The 17,268-nt window shown below is 34.2% G+C and overlaps 4 protein-coding genes across 4 annotated transcripts in view; 2 read left to right on the top strand and 2 right to left on the bottom strand.

The window, feature by feature from the left end:
- LOC106104880 (40S ribosomal protein S15) lies at positions 1–1,930 on the bottom strand. The gene is made up of 4 exons (XM_013285075.1): positions 1,840–1,930; positions 1,584–1,669; positions 1,200–1,422; positions 1–205 (listed from the first exon to the last, which is right to left on the bottom strand). The coding sequence occupies exons 1-4, from the start codon at positions 1,846–1,848 to the stop codon at positions 80–82; spliced, it is 444 nt and encodes a 147-aa protein (XP_013140529.1). The 5' UTR covers positions 1,849–1,930; the 3' UTR covers positions 1–79.
- A 419-nt stretch (positions 1,931–2,349) lies between these two features.
- On the bottom strand, positions 2,350–3,364 carry LOC106104879 (DTW domain-containing protein 2). The gene is made up of 2 exons (XM_013285074.1): positions 3,143–3,364; positions 2,350–3,057 (listed from the first exon to the last, which is right to left on the bottom strand). The coding sequence occupies exons 1-2, from the start codon at positions 3,223–3,225 to the stop codon at positions 2,391–2,393; spliced, it is 750 nt and encodes a 249-aa protein (XP_013140528.1). The 5' UTR covers positions 3,226–3,364; the 3' UTR covers positions 2,350–2,390.
- Positions 3,365–4,447: 1,083 nt separating this feature from the next.
- On the top strand, positions 4,448–6,861 carry LOC106104715. The gene is made up of 4 exons (XM_013284844.1): positions 4,448–4,695; positions 4,865–4,932; positions 5,786–6,361; positions 6,853–6,861. Exons 2-4 carry the CDS (start codon positions 4,867–4,869, stop codon positions 6,859–6,861), a joined length of 651 nt encoding a protein of 216 aa, XP_013140298.1. The 5' UTR covers positions 4,448–4,695; positions 4,865–4,866.
- A 3,667-nt stretch (positions 6,862–10,528) lies between these two features.
- Positions 10,529–17,268, top strand: part of LOC106104714 — a gene marked incomplete at its 3' end in the record, with an annotated part of 34,857 nt that continues 28,117 nt past the window's right edge. The window contains exon 1 of the mRNA XM_013284842.1: positions 10,529–10,625. Coding sequence (XP_013140296.1) covers positions 10,529–10,625 — 97 coding nt within the window. The remainder of the gene's footprint in view (positions 10,626–17,268) is intronic.

Below are 17,268 nucleotides of genomic sequence, written 5' to 3'. Positions count from 1 at the left end.
TTTTTATTCACACAAGAACTTTATTGTATCCTTGTGCAAAATTTTTCCACTTAACCTAGAAAATGCCAGTCAAGTAGTTCTACTTGAGCGGAATGAACCTAGAACTGTGCGTGGCACCAATACCAGGCCTACCGTGCTTTACTGGCTTGTATGTAACTGAGAACTCGCCAAGGTAGTGTCCAATCATTTCTGGCTTGATTTCAACCTGGAAGAGAAGATACTTTTATTGCTAGATGCCAATTTGGTAGTTTGTGATTAGCTTAGTACATATCTGCAAAGATGAGTGCTAAATGCCACTGTTGCTTGCAAGGAACAGTGAAGCCGTTATGTAAATATGACTGATTTATAAAATATACTGCAACACAGTAATTGGTGACAATCACTAACAAACTACAAGTTTTTCATTAATACTTAAGCATTACAAAATATTTATAAACTTATTTTCATTTCTATATTTCAATATCACGTCATTTTTCTAGCAATTCCACTAAATAATGAAATTTATGGCATAGTAGGTTATATGGATGTGTCGTTGATGGTTTTAGAGTCAATAAAAAACACATAAATTTACTGTTTCAACTAGTTGATTTAGTCTAGTCTTGGGCTTAATCAGACATCTGCAAGTGCGCACCGTACTAGTACATTTGGGAAAACGTACTAGTACACACTTTTAGTACCTTTAGTACTTCAGATTTGTGAAAACACTATACATGAATAGAATATAACGAGGGTTATATATTACTTCACATCAAATTTTAAGCAGGGTCAAACATATGTTATTAGCGAAAATAAATTTAGTTATGAATAATTTTATCCACTTTTGATTCTCATTATCGAAGGTGGATGCTTCAATCTGACAAAAAGGCGAACACCGATATTGTGTAGTGTACTAAAAGTACTAAATGTCCAATTAACAGAAGCCGTTCGGTAACGTTACTTTTAGTACAGTGCCGAGTAACATTACTTTTTAGTACATCGTACGTGTATTACCCAAGACTAATTTAGTCATACATTCAATAAAGATAGACAAGTGATTTCTAAATGAAAAATAGTCAACAGTTGAAACTTGAAGGGTGACCAATGGATTATTCAACTAGTTCATTGAATAACAACCATCCCTCCCTCCTCTCATAATAATTTATGTTATATTCATTAATTCATTAATTTCCACTTTACTTTCATAATACAGTTTTTCTAACCTGGTTAAAAGTCTTTCCATTGTAAATGCCCACAATTGAGCCAACCATCTCAGGGACGATGATCATGTTCCGCAGATGTGTCTTTACGATTTCAGGCTTCTCATTCGGAGGAGCTTCCTTCTTTGCGCGACGTAGCTTTTTAACTAACGCCATGGGCTTGCGTTTAAGACCACGGGCAAACCGCCGGCGAGCGCGAGCGTGCATCAACTCCATGAGTTGCTCACTGAAATTAACATTAAAAGGTACGTGAGTAACGAAATCAACGAAAGAAACATTAAATGCTAAGTTCTTACACAAGCCAAGCCAGGACATAACCAAAACAAAGTCTAATAGTACAAATTCAGTAGTGTTGGATTAGTAAACAAGGTACATTCTGAAACTTACTTGGGCATATCAAGAAGTTGATCAAGATCCACCCCTCGGAAGGTAAACTTCCTGAAGGTACGTTTCTTCTTGAGAGTTTCATCGACCTGAAAATTGTAATCATAATGTCACTAGCTATTTACGCAAGTAGTCCGAAAATAAAGAGTAAAATAACACAGTTGTTTTGTAAATATTTGATCACTGTATTCAATTCAGTTTCTTTTATAATGATTGAACTGGTATTTAAGGATATTAACACTTAAATTTAATCACAAACCTCAGCCATGTTTCAGTTCGTTTGACAGAACAAAAAGAAAGAACTGTCAGAAAGATTAGACATCTGACAGTATTTGACTGACAGCTAAAACCATAGACAAATCAAACCAATAAGCAAAAACAGACAAAAAATGCCAAAAGTAATAAAATGATAATAAAAACAAAAAAATATTTACTTTCCTTGCTCAAAATAATATACGTTTCGAACATTAGTTAAAAATTGATGTCGACACCATCTTAAGCATGATGTTTTCAAAAATTGTTATGGTTTAAACTGATTTAACATATAACTTCACCTATTTTATTTCGATCCCAGTACCCAATTTTTACTTCTTAAACCAGACCTGTATTAATCTAAACCGCGACAAAACCCTTAATATCGCTAACTCGCCTTGCACATCAAAATCCACCTATGGGCCAAGGCCCCATGGATTAGTGGATACCCCAAGGGGTAAAAATTAAAAGTTGTATGAAGTTATAAAATATATATTTCATAAAATTTATTTTCATATGTACAAAACAGATCTTGTTACAGCTTAAAAAAAGTAATACTTACTCAAGAGTACATTTATTAGTAGACTTAAGTAATTTAGACAATCTCTTACCGATTAATTTAGGATAGGTTTTATTTTTGATTAAAAACTCTTTAGATTGATGGGTCACAGCACCATTATCTAATTGGTACTGACAGAGTTTGTGTAAAGGTTGAATTAGTTGTTCACTATATACAGAATTGTTTTCTAATTGTGACAAAGCTTCGGCTGCTGTCTCCAAAGTGCTTAGACAACCTTCTGTAGGTTGTGTTCTAATAATATAACTACTAGTGTTATTTGTTACAAGTTTGACTTGTTTCAATTTGTGTAACAGTGGACTAGATGCATATATTGCCTTTGCTTGAGGCCATGTGCTGTCAATCAGAATTATATTGTAGTAGTCATTAGCACATTTAAAATGTTGAATATCGACTGCACTAGCACTCGGATAAAGTAGTAAAGAATTTGGTTGATTGAGAATATTTTCTAAATTTTCATGTTTTGGTTGTGGAAATTTTTTTCCTTTATAAATAAGGCACTTGTTTTCTGCCAACCCTAATTGTAACATAGGGGCTGTGCGCAAACATCTCTTTTCTTCAGCGGGATGTTGGAGAAGTATGACATTGCTTCGTGGGTTTAACCTTTGGGGAGGTAGAGCTGAACACCAACAAACCGCCATCGGCCTTCTGAAATTTGATATACACATACATATAAGAAACAAGTAGTTTACCATATTTGAGAATACAAAATTACTACTTTTACTACTTTTACCCGCAATTAACACATAGATTGCGCATAGCCGGAGGATCCGCTGGTATGTTCGATAAGTCTTCCCATGCCTGAAATTCCTCCATACTTAATTAATTAAGCATAATTTTATTATTCCTCGCACCTAAACACGGGTATATTACAAATTATGGGTAAATTTTGTAATAAATTAAGACTAAATATAACAAAACCAAAATAAAGAAACTGCAGATGCTAAACTGCCAAATGCGAATATAGAATATATACAAAAACATATGACTTGAAATGAAAATGTATCCTGTGGTTATACATGAAGAAAAATCAAAGGCATGCATAATACGCAAGCAGAAAAAACAATAATTGCACAGAAAGAGGACCTGTCTAAGATTTAGAATTATTTTAATGTTAATCATATAAAAATTACTGAACTACGGAAAATGTTATCATTTCGTGTTTAATACAGAGTCAGAGGAAATAGTGGAATTAATGGTATCTACAGGTGTGAACTGTTGTTAATTTACCGGTATGGGAACCAAGTGGAATCTGTATTTTATTATTTTAAACAAAACTTTTTATATATATCTGTACATTATAATCACAGTTTAAAAAATATGAGGATACAGATAATGTTATTGTGCTAAGTTTTATCTTATCACAAACAGATGGCGTCATATATCGAATGTAAATCTTTATTGCTTGCTTTGTTTTTGTTTGTACATTGTAATTGTATTGTCAATACCATTTTATCAGACAGGATATACAATTGTACTAGAAATCAGGATTGTATTTGGTTAATATAATGGATTTTGTTGATAGAATTCAGAGCTCATACTTCAAACGTTGCAAACAATTTATGGTACCCCAATGACGCCATTTTGCGCCGCAATTTTGAGCTATTATTATGATATGAGTCTCCTTCTTACACTTGAATTTCTCGTAAGCGTAAATGAATAAGCTGCAAATTCACTGGCTTTCTCCTGCTTGTACTTATTTTACGTAGGATCGTAGATTTTATGCGAAAGATTTGTAAACATGGAGGCCGTGCAATGTAAAGGCTATGAAGTGTTTCCAATGTAATTTGTTCATATTTTGTGAAAAAGGAATATCTAGAAGCGGTTAGTACTCATTTTTTTTATGCTTATCGTTAGCAAAGTAAGGAATATAAACTGTGTGTATATTTAGTTATTTGCTTCGTCGGTAATGTAAACGTATGCATCTATTTGGCGCCAACGTTCTAAAAACCGTTAAACTTATTGTTTTTCCTTATAAGCCAAAGAGTTAGTCTTAATTTTATTTAATGTTAAGACTTTATACTTTAAATCTGAACTCGGTTGCAAGCGACATCGTGAAATAAAACTGGTCTTTCGAGTGTCGTCAGATCTGTCATCCGACAAATTGGTCTGAGGAGAAAACGCTACACTAAAACATCAAAAAAACACTGCGTATTTGCGTAACAGTATTAACTAAACGCATAATCCTTTTCAGGACAGTTGTTTATCTTGAAAATCTATCAGGGAATGTTTGAAATGACGAAGCTTACAACTTTACTGTTGGAAACATCTTGACCAATCATCAAAGTGAGTATTTTGCATATTTATTTGTAATTACCTTTCTTTGCGCCTATTTTAGTCATTTCGTTGTTTATAATTGATAAATGATTGATACAAAATCATGTTAATTTTAATATCAAGTTTAGCTGTGCAAGTAAAATACGAATTTACATTCAAACTTATGTTATTGTTCCAGAAATGGGCACAGAAGTGCCAAAAACTCATGACTCAAGTGGTGGTACTGATTCAAACAGTGATTCAGAGGTTAGTATTTTTTGTAACATTAAAATGTTATGACAATATATCTGATTATTCTACTGTAACCTTGATGAATATGAAGCAAAGGTTTAAAACTATTTTATATTGTCAAAGTCAAATCTTAGTGTAATATCTTGAAAGAACATAACACTTGCAGACTTATTGGAAAACAAAATACTTTGTAATAACCTATACTATATAAACAAAATAGATTTGATTGTTTACATTGAATTGGCTGTAAAAGTATTAAACCAATTTAATAAAATCACCATTAGAAAGCAACATTATTACCAAAAGATATATTTTACATCAGCGGAAAAGGTATTTAAGACAGAAAATACGTAACTTCATAATGAGTGAGAGCCTAACCAAACTATTAGCTAAAAAAATCAAATCTGTGGAGCTTCTAGGTTGAATGAAGAATTGTATATTTTTATGTTGTTCTTTATTGGAGAATAGAGGTTTACTCCAGTTTTGTTGAGTGGCAAAGTTGTCTCCTATCTTTAGTGTTATATCCATACTCATCCATATAGCTAATGGAACTATGACAATGTATCATTTTAATATGGGAAAGATATAAAACAAAGCTGAGTCTTGGGATATGGTACATCCCTGAAAAATGTTGTTCCCGAGGAACACATGTTTTTGTTTTCATATGTTTTTTAATACTGTGTAAACAAAGTGACTGGCAAGAGCTAGTATGTGATATCTTTAATGATATTGTATACATGCTCAAAGGTGGATTTGTTATTAATAACCACTTTAATCTTAATTTAAATAAAATACTATATGTAGTGTATAGGATATAGTTAATGAACAGCTGCATATAGATTATTAAGGTATTGTTTTTGCTTTACAGAACAGCAGCTCCAGCGATTCATCTGGAAGTGATTGGGAATGTACCGGTTCAAAGCAAGGCTCTACCCGTAAACCACATTTCTCAGTCACATCATGTGACACTGGATTAAAACTGAAAATTGCTGCTATTCCACCTCGTAAAGTCACACCCAATAAGACTGTACGACCTTTGGGAAAGAAGAAGGCTGAGGAAGAGTCAAAAACCACCAAAACAAAGGAAAAAGTCAGTGTGAAAAAGAAAAATTCTCAATTATCAGATACAAGTTCGAGTTCAGAAGTATGTAGCAAATGCTCAAGTGATTCATCGAGTGAGGATGATTTGCCGCTTAAAGCGGTGAAAAAAACATTACCAGCGAAGTGCTCCCCTCAAAAGAGTGTAAAAAGTGGTAGGAACTCTGGTGTTAAGAGTGACAGTGATGGACATAGAAATTCAAGTGATGATAAAGATGTTGCATCCAAAAAGGATGGCAAGGACAAACCAAGTGTGTTTAAGACTAATAGTAATGTGAAAAAGACTAAAAGTGAAGATACCAACCAAGAAACTACAGCAAAACGAGGGCAGAGGCAGCGGACTAAGGTAAGTTTTTATATAAACTTAAGTATAGAAATACTTTTATGTCTTAAAAGAATATTACAAGCTGAGATTGAACCTTAACCCCTATTTAACAGAGTTTTTTGTGGCAAAAAATATTATGTTACCAACACACTAAAATTAAAATCTCACATTTCCTAAATGCGTTCAGTAGATTTTTTTAATAAGTTGTTTGTCACTACACTATCAAGTTAATGGTTAACATTGCAAAACACAAACCAAAAACTATACACCAACTTAAGTGAAGAGTGCACTCCTAACTTAAAGGTCGGAAATGCTTCTCATTTTCTCCTATCATAAAAATGTATTACGTCATGTAATCAATATTAAAGTAAAGATAAAATTAAATATGGGGTCTTATCAGTGTCAGTCTTAGAGGTACAAAGTCAGCTGTGCAGTGTGCCTCCTACCGTGTCCCTCTATGCTATGCTACAAATATTTAGAGGTAAAAAATATAAGTGTTGTCACATTTGTAGGTAAACTGAGTTACACAAATTACGTTTTAAAATTTCCCCTAAAGTCTTATAATGCTAAATCTATATTTATAACACTGTATAAAAGGGGTCGGCTTACTACGCGTTATTTTATTCGTGTAGCGGAAATAAGGTATTGAAAACGGAACGAATTGCTAAGTACCATACAAGCTATGCGACGTAGTTGATGATTCAGGCAATCATGTTTATATTTATGTATAGGTTTTTTTTTTAATTAAGTGTATGTCGATTAGCGGGCGCATTTCTTTTTACTTTTATAATCAAGCGAGAATCACACTAGGCTTTCATTGTCGTATTACCATATTTTTCATTGTCTCTGTAAAAGTCAGATAAGATGTTTTTCTACATGTGTCACGGCAGTGAAAACCCATTTTAAGGATTTAATAAAAATATGGAAATCCTGACCTGAGGGAAAGGCGTTTCAATCGACTTTATTACGTCAATTTTTAATGTACACTAAGAAATTAGTTCCATACTTTTCCGCAACATGGCGAGAGTTTTTATATTTCTGGTCAGACTATACCACAAATAACTGTATTGTAAGCTACTTTGTAACACGTTACTTGCTTACAAAGGTTCGTTTGTTTACATCTACCCTTAAGTTGATACCCTTCTCGAGACAGGGACTTGTTATTGTGTTTATTATTATTTAAATAATACTGAGTTTTATTTATTATGTACTTAATTTCTTTTAACAGTTTTCGTGTGGGTATAGTTATAATAAAGGGTGTGGATTATTGCCCCTATTTGTATTTAGCTACATCTGGTTTTTGTTCATGTTTTCAAAATTTAAATTTTGTGATGTGTTAAGTTTTACTCGTAATCAGCTGTTATGATGGTCGACTAATAAGATGAGTGCTTTCGTTGCGCCGATACCATGAAAGACGTACTTTAAATTGAAATCTACCAACAATAAGCGCGTAACTTTTTTTGCCGTCATTGTCTAATCGTAAAGGACTGTAATGTGGAATGTTAATCGTAACCATTGTTTAATTGCCTATTAAATTTAAATAAATTCACAATGAAACATACTATTTATAGCATGTTACGAACATATGATGTTAAAACAATAATAAATCATCCATTATGTTTTATAAGGACAAATTGTTGCTCGCAATCACGTGTGCAGACACGCTGGAAGTACTAATGCAGATGCGCGTAGTTTGTAATTGTTGTTTTGTTTACAGTTTCAGTTGTTACGACCACGGTCATTAAACAACGCTTACTATAAATGTAGACACATTGGTTACACATACAATGAATACTTTTTATTATTATTTTACTTCTTAGCTTCTTAATAGTACTTTTTGACAATTTAGGACCAATATTTTGATTGCAAATTTTATTCTAGATCACAATTAGATATGCGATCGAGGTTTGAGGACGGGTAGGAGGAGCGACTTTACCTAACTACGCTAAGTTTATAAAAAAACACTAATGCTGGATTTCTGAAGTGCCCATTTATTTTATAATTACCTAGTGATTCATTAGTGTTAGCTTAATCAATGTTTCAACGGAGTAAATCTTAAGTTACGTAGTTTGGAAACGCATTTCATGAAGTTATCGAAGAAAAAACCCTAACAAATAGTTAAATGTAGCTGGGAAACCGACCATAACATATTTTTTCACGATGTTCCAATTAATGTATTAGTTAGAATAATCATAACAGAGTTTTGGCTAGTAGTGTTAATGGAATAGTAGCTAGTCCCGCGTCCTAGATTTGCTTGCTATTTTTACTCATCCCACACATTAACATTCTAACAGTTCGTGTAAAAGATTGAGATCAATTGAACTTGGCTGAAATAACAGTTTCAATTTATTTAATACCATACGGTTTTGTAGGGCATCAACTTTTGGTGGCTTTTGATACTGTCCAATGATATTCTAAAAAAAAATCTGGTAATTTAAGTAAAGGTTTTTCTTATTTGAAATTATTTTGCAAATAGCAAATAAACATCTATACAAATTCTTATGATAATAAATACATTGATCAAGAATAAATTCCACGAACTCGTTAAAATCATATATAAATCGAAAACATTTCCATAGAAAACGTTCTGGGAAAATCTCTTTGAAGCCTTTCAAGACTGAACATTTCTCAGTACTTTTTATTGAAATCGTCGTTAGAGAAATAAATCGATGCGACCTTGTTTGGCAGCCGTATCTGTTTATATTGCAAATATTATCACTGTCTCCAGTAACTCATTTCGTAACATTAGAATGAAGCCATTGGCGTCAGCCGATGATCTAGGCTGGTCTACCTACCAACTACCATTAAGGGTCCATCATAGGATTTTTTGGCGCAGAGAGAATGTTTGATAACCCCCCTTTTGAAGTTGTAGACAGCTAGAAGAACGTGAATTGAGAGTGAGATTATTTTATTCCATCCCCAATGTATAGACATTCAAACTACATGTATAATGCATACTGCAAGGTTTCCGTCCATCGTGATGAGTTTAATTTGAAGACATGAGTAAATTGGTTAACAGTTAAGGTCAAATTAATGTAGACTGTAACTCCTTTTATGTCGTCACTTGTTGGGTTGTAGTCTAGTATAACTTTTTATTCTTCATTATAAATGTTTTAAGTAATAACTCCGTATGTTAATACTCTTTTTTCGATACGAATGTGACTGTGTAGGTGTGCGGAGGTGGTCGTGCATTTAATTAAGTCAGTGGGTGCGTTCGGGTCGCGTGCTGCGGTGCATTTCCGCCGCCCTGGGGGCGCTGCGCTTTTTCCGAGCGGGGAAGGGTGTAAGGAAAGCGCGGCCGGTCGTCACCCGAGCAATTGAAATTTTTCACGTAAAACTGGTTTGATAGCGTGCACGGCGTACGTAGTGGTGGGGGCCGCGAGTACGACGCGAACAAGACGCGACGGCCATTAGCGTGCCCACGGCGAGGCGCGCGCGCGTATACGTACCTCCGGGCCCGGTACTTTCGCGCTCGATTTATTGACGCGATCGTCAATTTGCGACAGTTTGTTTCAATTGATTGTTAATGATTTTAAATTAATATGCCAGTTAGTGACCGAGTTAAAAGTGATCGCATCGTACCAAGAGTGTACTCTAGCAGTTAGCTGGTGCGAAACATATATACAGTGTGGCGGGAATGCGGCGAATGTGTGTGCGGTTGCCGAATTTGCTCTTATCAGTTGTTAAGCGATTCAAGGTCGCGCGTTATCGACGCTCGTTACGATGGTGATTATTCTGTGTCAGTGCATATTTTGGAGTGTTCTATGCATTCGTTATCTTGTTTGATTTGATGATTTGGGATTTGATTTCGCACATCGATCATAGTGTGTTTCTATCTACATATATCTACAAGTGATTAAAAAAATCTATGAGTTTCGACTAAGTACTTAAATTACGGCAATTCATTAAAATTGTAGTGAGTTCATATCGATGAATTAATTCACTTAAAAATTGTAATATAATACTAGTGTAGTGTAACACATCGGATATTTAACAATTGTTTACAAACATATTTGGTTTTAGTTAGGCACGTTGTATGTGGACCGCGACCTAGTTGGTGAAGGATAAAACAATATAAATAGATGATCGAGGTGACCAGCGCGGGTTGAGCTGCGCGGGTGCGTTTCTAGTGCAGTGGTCAGTGCGGTGTGCCGGTATCCGCGGACTCCACGAGACAGTGATGGCATGATGCGTCACGCGGCCAACTCTGCCACCTGGACCGCGCCCGGCGAGGTCTGGGAGTACGTCAGCCAGCTAGTCAGCTCCTACCACGATCAGCACGACTGTCAGGTGATACAACTCTTTCCTTGACCCCACATATGGCGCTGCATCGTAGTTTTATAAAACTGGTCGTATCTTTTAAATCTGGTACCAGAACAATGTTATTATGAACTTGCTGTTCTTATAAACATTCTTTTTCGAACTCTACGAATTCTTCTCATTTCTTCATCTTTCATCTCTTATGATTTTTGAAGATTTTCATGTATTTTCTGATGTTTCATAACAAATTTTATTGCCGTATTGTACTTGTGATATTTAAGCGGGAAATCGCTTGTTGTTCCAATTTCGAGTTCGATGAAAATATTATTATAAGTCGTATTTCCCTGAAAACGGTTGGAATTTGCTCATGTTTGATTGAATTGATGGAGCTTAACTTCTGGGAACCATGCCTTAAATATGACTAATTTGCATATTATATAAGAACATTTTAAAGCAAAATTAATAATCAAAACATACATAAAACTAGACTTCAACTACGTATATACCTATATTATTAATGATTGGATACTAAGAACAGATTATGTTAGATCGTCTAAATAAACTTTTAAAATAAACTTGTGTATTTGGAACAATTTTATTTTGTTCTTCCATCCACGTACTGTTCAAATCTTTTCAATAGGTACTACTAACAGCTCAAACTGCGGTATGAAAGTAAAAAGTATCCATTGTTCCTCCACGTCTCGTTTAATCTTGTCGGAATGTTGCAGAGAAGCCGTATAGAAGCTCAAAATGCAATCTAGTGTTATTTGTCTCTAATATCTTATTCGCATTTAATATGCCTTTAGCAAACTGAATAAATATTTTTTAATAAGTTGATGTTTTTAATACATTGGGTTAATAACTCATTATTATTTTCTTATGAACGCTATTGCAAAACAAACTCGGGTTATCAGTAGTAAAACCTTAACCCCTATTAAATGTCACTTCATTTGTTAATGAACCTATTTGTAGGAAAATTACGATAGAAATGAAAATAAATAGATTAGGAGAAAAATTGTGGTATTTGAAAATTACCATCGCAGTGCCAAGATAAATAGTTATTTCTAAAAAGATCTCCAAGAGGTAAATGAAATAAAGATTTCGCGATTGCAAAAAAAAAGTCAAACGTAAAAACTAAATAATTACATTTCGTACGTGCGAAATGTAACTTATCGCCAAGTTACGTTTAGAAAAGGGAAAAATAGTAAAAATAATAGTGCTTAGTTCATTGAACCTATTTATCAAGGACAATCGCGTTCACTGGTTTACGCACTTTAAGTTATCCTGCGGCTAGTGACGGATTCGTAAGTAATAAGTAAGTAATTGATAAAGACCTGATACATTTTAGATCAGAGTCTACTTATTGCAAATAATCTGAAGTGTCATTCGATTTTTTCTTTGATTTATTGCGTCAATTTAGTTTGTTGTGGTTTTTAAATTGGCCTCTCTACTCCTTATCTGTTACATTTATTTCTATGTGTTTTTTTAATTATTATGTGTTTTCACCAATGATCTCTATGGATAGATAGGCTTGGAAATGACATCGGTTACTTTGTTCCAATTTAAATGCGCGTGTTGATGGTCCTGACAGTTTATTCTATCTCTTATAAGTTGAAATTCTCAATGCCGCTATCAACCCAAACCGTCGCAAAAGTGGCGAAAATAAGCACGAAACACCGCAATCACTAGCCTGTCTATTTGTACAGGTTAGTGGTTTCACTGCCAATATTATGTACAACATATTGTCGTCTCTCAATACTATGTTTTTAAGATTCAAGAAGTTAATTACTGATTTTTATATTATTTAGCAAACTATGAAATTTTATGCAAAATAAGCCAATAAAGGCATTTGTAAGTTTGAAAGTGTTGTAAAATGTTTTATACCGTATCTAATTGACCGAGAAATTGCGATTAAGCGCCCGTTTATTTAGTGTTTTAATACTAAAAATATATTTGATAAGTAATAGAGTTATTAAGTGAATTTATCGAGGTATTGTAGAATAGATAAATCTGATAGATTTGCAGTATATCGGAAAAAAAATCATTAAATCTCTAGTCTTAATTCGAATCACATTGTTTTTTTTTTTAATCTATTTGAATAATAATTAACGTAATTGTTTTAAAACCTATCATACATCATACGATATTATAGATTCATGCGATGGATGGATGTTTGTTAGAGTTTGTAGCCTTAACGAATGAACGAATCTTGAAAAAAATTGGCACAGATAGAGAGGATAGTCTGGAAGAACACATAGGCAAATTACTTTTGTTTCTTTTTTTATTTTAGTCCCACGCGGATGGGGTCGCGGGCAAAAGCTATTTCTATAAAATCGATAAACAATACGAAAGAGTAATACTAATTGTTCTTGAAATGTGCAATGGGGATTTGTGAAGGTGAAGTGGGTTTATTTCATCTCGTTATCTGAAATCAATAATCATGCTGCTTGATAACGGTACTCAAACTGCTATTTATGTTCATTATATGGCCGGAAATGTTATAGGGTAACCGATGCGTATAATAGCTGAATGAAGTTTAGTATTTCTAGATTTATATCTGTAGATTGTAGATTCGTAATAACTTAGCCCACGATTCTATTAACATAGTCTGAAAGTCCTTTCTGCTTTGTATTCTCTATCATGGGATGATTTCTTCCATAGTATTATAGATCTTGAGTGTCGGTGGCTCAAGGGTTTGAGCACTTGACTTGTATTCTACATTCCTGGGTGAGTATCCCGCCATGTACCAATGTGATTTTCCAATTTCATCATACTATACTAATATTATAAATGAGAAACTTTAGATAGATGGATGGATGTTTAATTAATTACTTTTGTTTTTTTTAATCCACGGGGACGGAGTCGCGGGCGAAAGCTAGTATGTAATAATTTTAATGACGTTCTTACGGTGAAGGAAAACATCATGATGAATCCTGCACATGTCGGCGAAGAAATTCAAAGACATGTGTGAACTCAACCAACCAAGGCCTAGTCACCCTTTACTTTGGGTAAGCTCCAAGCCCCTCAGTGGGGACATATAGTGAGCTGGTGTTGGTGATGATGATTTTAGATTTTTACTAGTATCGAAACTCGTAAAATTACATGCCGATTCCCTGATTTTTTTTAAACGTAGGCAGTAGTAGTAGTGAATCATCATTTTAATCACAGAGGTTGCTGTTGCTAAACAAGTTATTTATTAACTTTTAATGTTTTTAAAAAATCCGGTTATCAAAATGTCTCTAGAAGAAAAAAAATGTTAATCAGAAACCAGTGCCATCTGATCTCACTAATGAAATTTGATGTCGACGATCTTTTCAAGGACGTATTTTGGATTTAATAACAACTTTAACGGCTCACACGCCGCCCACACTTGACGTAACGTATTTGAATAATTTATTGCTATGCCCAACGGATTTTTATCCTAGTAGGTATACACATTTTATAAAATAATTTATTATACATTGTGCTGAGTGATGTAGAATCACGCAGCATAACATAATTAACGCCTAGTATGTAAATGACATTGTTCGATAAAAATCCTTACCAAAATAACTTTTTAAGATATCACTTTATTAAAGTCATAGTTAATAAATATCGGAGGTACTATAATAATGGACATATTCGTATTGTTGTGTAATTTTTAATGTTTTGATTTTTTATCAATTAAGTAAGAGAGATTGCACTGCACAATGAAATTAACTAGTCTACGATAATCTGATCGAAAGCATAAATCGAGATTACGATACAAGTCAATTCTTATCTTCTAATCTTAATTGCAGACTATCGATCGATATTTAGGTAGCACTAATTGGTGACAGATTTTTCTTCTAGTGACAGTTGATATTTTGTTAAAGCGATTGTTTAATATTAAATTATATTCTCTATGCACAGTTAGTAACTTAAATTACAATAGGTACATATAATTTTCAACAGTTGACTTCAAAATACGTTTCATTAAAAGATGCGATGAATTAATTCGACATTGCATTGCACTGCAAGCGGCGGCCGTGCGTTTGACGGCTGTTGAATTTGCGGACGCTTATGATCGGTCGGTAACCAAACCGGTTGGACACCTCTGGCTCGACCGTCTTTTGGCGACATCCGCAAAAAGCGTGCGCCCGAGTACTTCGGATTCCCAATCGACGCCCGACCGACTTCACTCGTTACAGCCTCGGTGCACGACGCACGGGGCCTAAACCGGTCGCAATGCGATAGCGACTGCATAAGCGGTGTAAGACGCGACCACGTCTATTAGATTAGCTCGGTTACCGTTCGCGAATCTGTATTACAACCAACCGAAGACAAAAGGCTTATTTAATCCAAATAAAAAACTATATTACGAGTATAGCATAAAAGTATTAAAGTAAGATTTGGTAACTTATTTTTATTTTTTCGACATAATTTTAATAATACAAGAGAGACGCCTAAATATGGTAGACGGTTTCTACACTTCATAATTTTCAAGTTTAAAATTTGAATTATGCTAAATACTTAAATACGAGCGATGAAAAACATTTAGCGATAAATTAAAATTCATACAACTATGTTATGAATGATAAAACAAGATTATTATAAGAGTTTAAATTATAAAGACGAGTACGTAATTATCAGTTGCCGACAAACTCGTTTCTTTTTCAACAAACTCGCAGGCGATGGTTGTGGGTGCGTATAAATAATATGAATATTATTTTATTCACACCATTTATATGCAAACAAGTCACAATATTAGATAATGTTACTACGCCTCGGAGTAAAGCTTGTATGTTCATTTGTTTAATCGATCTCGATCCGATAAAAGTAAGAAAAGTGAAACCATTCAGAATACTTAGAAGTTGCAGATATTTGGTTTGATTGTCGTAAATATGATTAAGTTAACAAATTTTACTACATTAGTAATATTGTTTACAAGTCAGGTAATTAACGATGGAAACATGTCTGTTCCGCGAAGCGTAAAATATTTGTAATACGCTAATGCTAGACAGTAAATGCCCATTGGATTTACCCGATTTAAATTTAGGAACATTGGTATAATAAAGAAGCGTGTAACCGGCGTCCATTGGTATGCATATTGGTCTCGTATTGGTTCAATAGTAAGTAAAGCGGCGCAGATGCAAAGCTGGTCCGCGTCCAACGCAAGACCTCTGAGGGAATGCGCCCTTACATCGATTTTATGCACCGTTTCGATCGCGTTCACATTCAATCGCTCTTTTTATAAATTACTCTGCCGACCCTCATACGGGTACGGCTCGTATTCATAATAAACACGTTCAATCGGCCTGCTTATGCGCCAATTAAATATTTATAAGGGCGTCCTTCTGAATTTAGCTCCGTGGCTCGTCAGTTTATTGGTTTGCGTTTTTTATTGTTATGAGGGCTTTCTTTTGTCGCACGGTAATATTAACCCTTTGGCTTTGCATTTTTTATATCTCTTTTAATCTGAATGGAACTCAAAACATTGTATCTATAGTTAGAGGATATTATAGGTTAAATAGATTGTTATTAATTGATGTTCGTTTGTATGTAATTGTCAGTAAGAAGTCCTTGTAATTATAGTTGTGCCGATAAACAAGTACATTTCGAAGGTTTTAACAGATAAGAAATTAAGAGTAAACAAATGGTTGATAAAAATCAAGCGAGATAGTCTACGACATGGTTTACTCCCAATTTAGATAACAAACTACTATGAAATAGTTAAAAGGAAAAAACAATATTTTTATGTTATAAATTGTGCAGTCATGTTTAACTTGACTAAAGCTTTGTGTTAAGGTATATTAAAAATAGTTAATTGAATAATGAAGTATTGTTTGCAGAAGATTGTTGAAATCACGCTATCGAACCTTGCAACCAGCAAAATCTGAATTAAAAAAGCAGTTACTAATTAATCAAAGTAATTGAAGTCATAAACGATTCGTAAGTTATTATTTAAACTGTTGCATAAACAGAATATCAGTAATCATCCTTTAAGCTCAATTTTAAATTGATAACATTGAGAGACTTGTTACAAGTTATTTTTTTGTTAAAGACTTTAATTAGTTAAGTACGTAGCCATGATCGAGAATTTATTATGTTACCGGTACGCTGTGGTGCGTCGATTGGGAACAGGATTATTGCGTACTGATGGCGCGTCAGGAGGGCGAGGGGTATCGGGATAAGCCGGTCCGGTGAGCGCCTTGCCTACGTCGTTTAATAGAGCCCCGCGACAACTGTGTGTAGGGCTGACCATACGTAATTGACTGTAGAAGTATGCAGATGAATGGAACACGTGTGCTATTTTTTGTCAACTATAAAGTGTTGTAAAACTGTATGGAATTGAATGCTTATTTAAGTAAATAAAGGATTTTAAGTGGAACTTGAAGCCAATTTGATTTTATGTAATGCGTTTGATATTTTACATGAGTAAAAAAGAACGTTAGAAGTTAGAGAGTAACTAAACTATTTTATATATATACATTTTAATATTTATATTTAATTGTTAATGAAATGGAATATGTTTTAGTTTATTGTAAAACAGCCCTAGGACATGGGATCGAGAAATGCAAAACGAGGCGGCTCTAGTATAAATCGTTTACATGGTTGTCGGCGTAAACTGGTCCCGGTCGGGCGCTCGCCGTTGCTGTGCCAGGAAGCCGCTACAGATGCCATCGACTGTCCGAATTATTGCCACACTG

This window comes from Papilio polytes, unplaced genomic scaffold, assembly GCF_000836215.1.
Source record: "Papilio polytes unplaced genomic scaffold, Ppol_1.0 DF823399.1, whole genome shotgun sequence".
NCBI lineage: Eukaryota > Metazoa > Arthropoda > Insecta > Lepidoptera > Papilionidae > Papilio > Papilio polytes.
The sequence above is the reverse complement of the archived record's forward strand: the minus strand, read 5'-3'. Positions and strand labels throughout refer to the sequence as shown.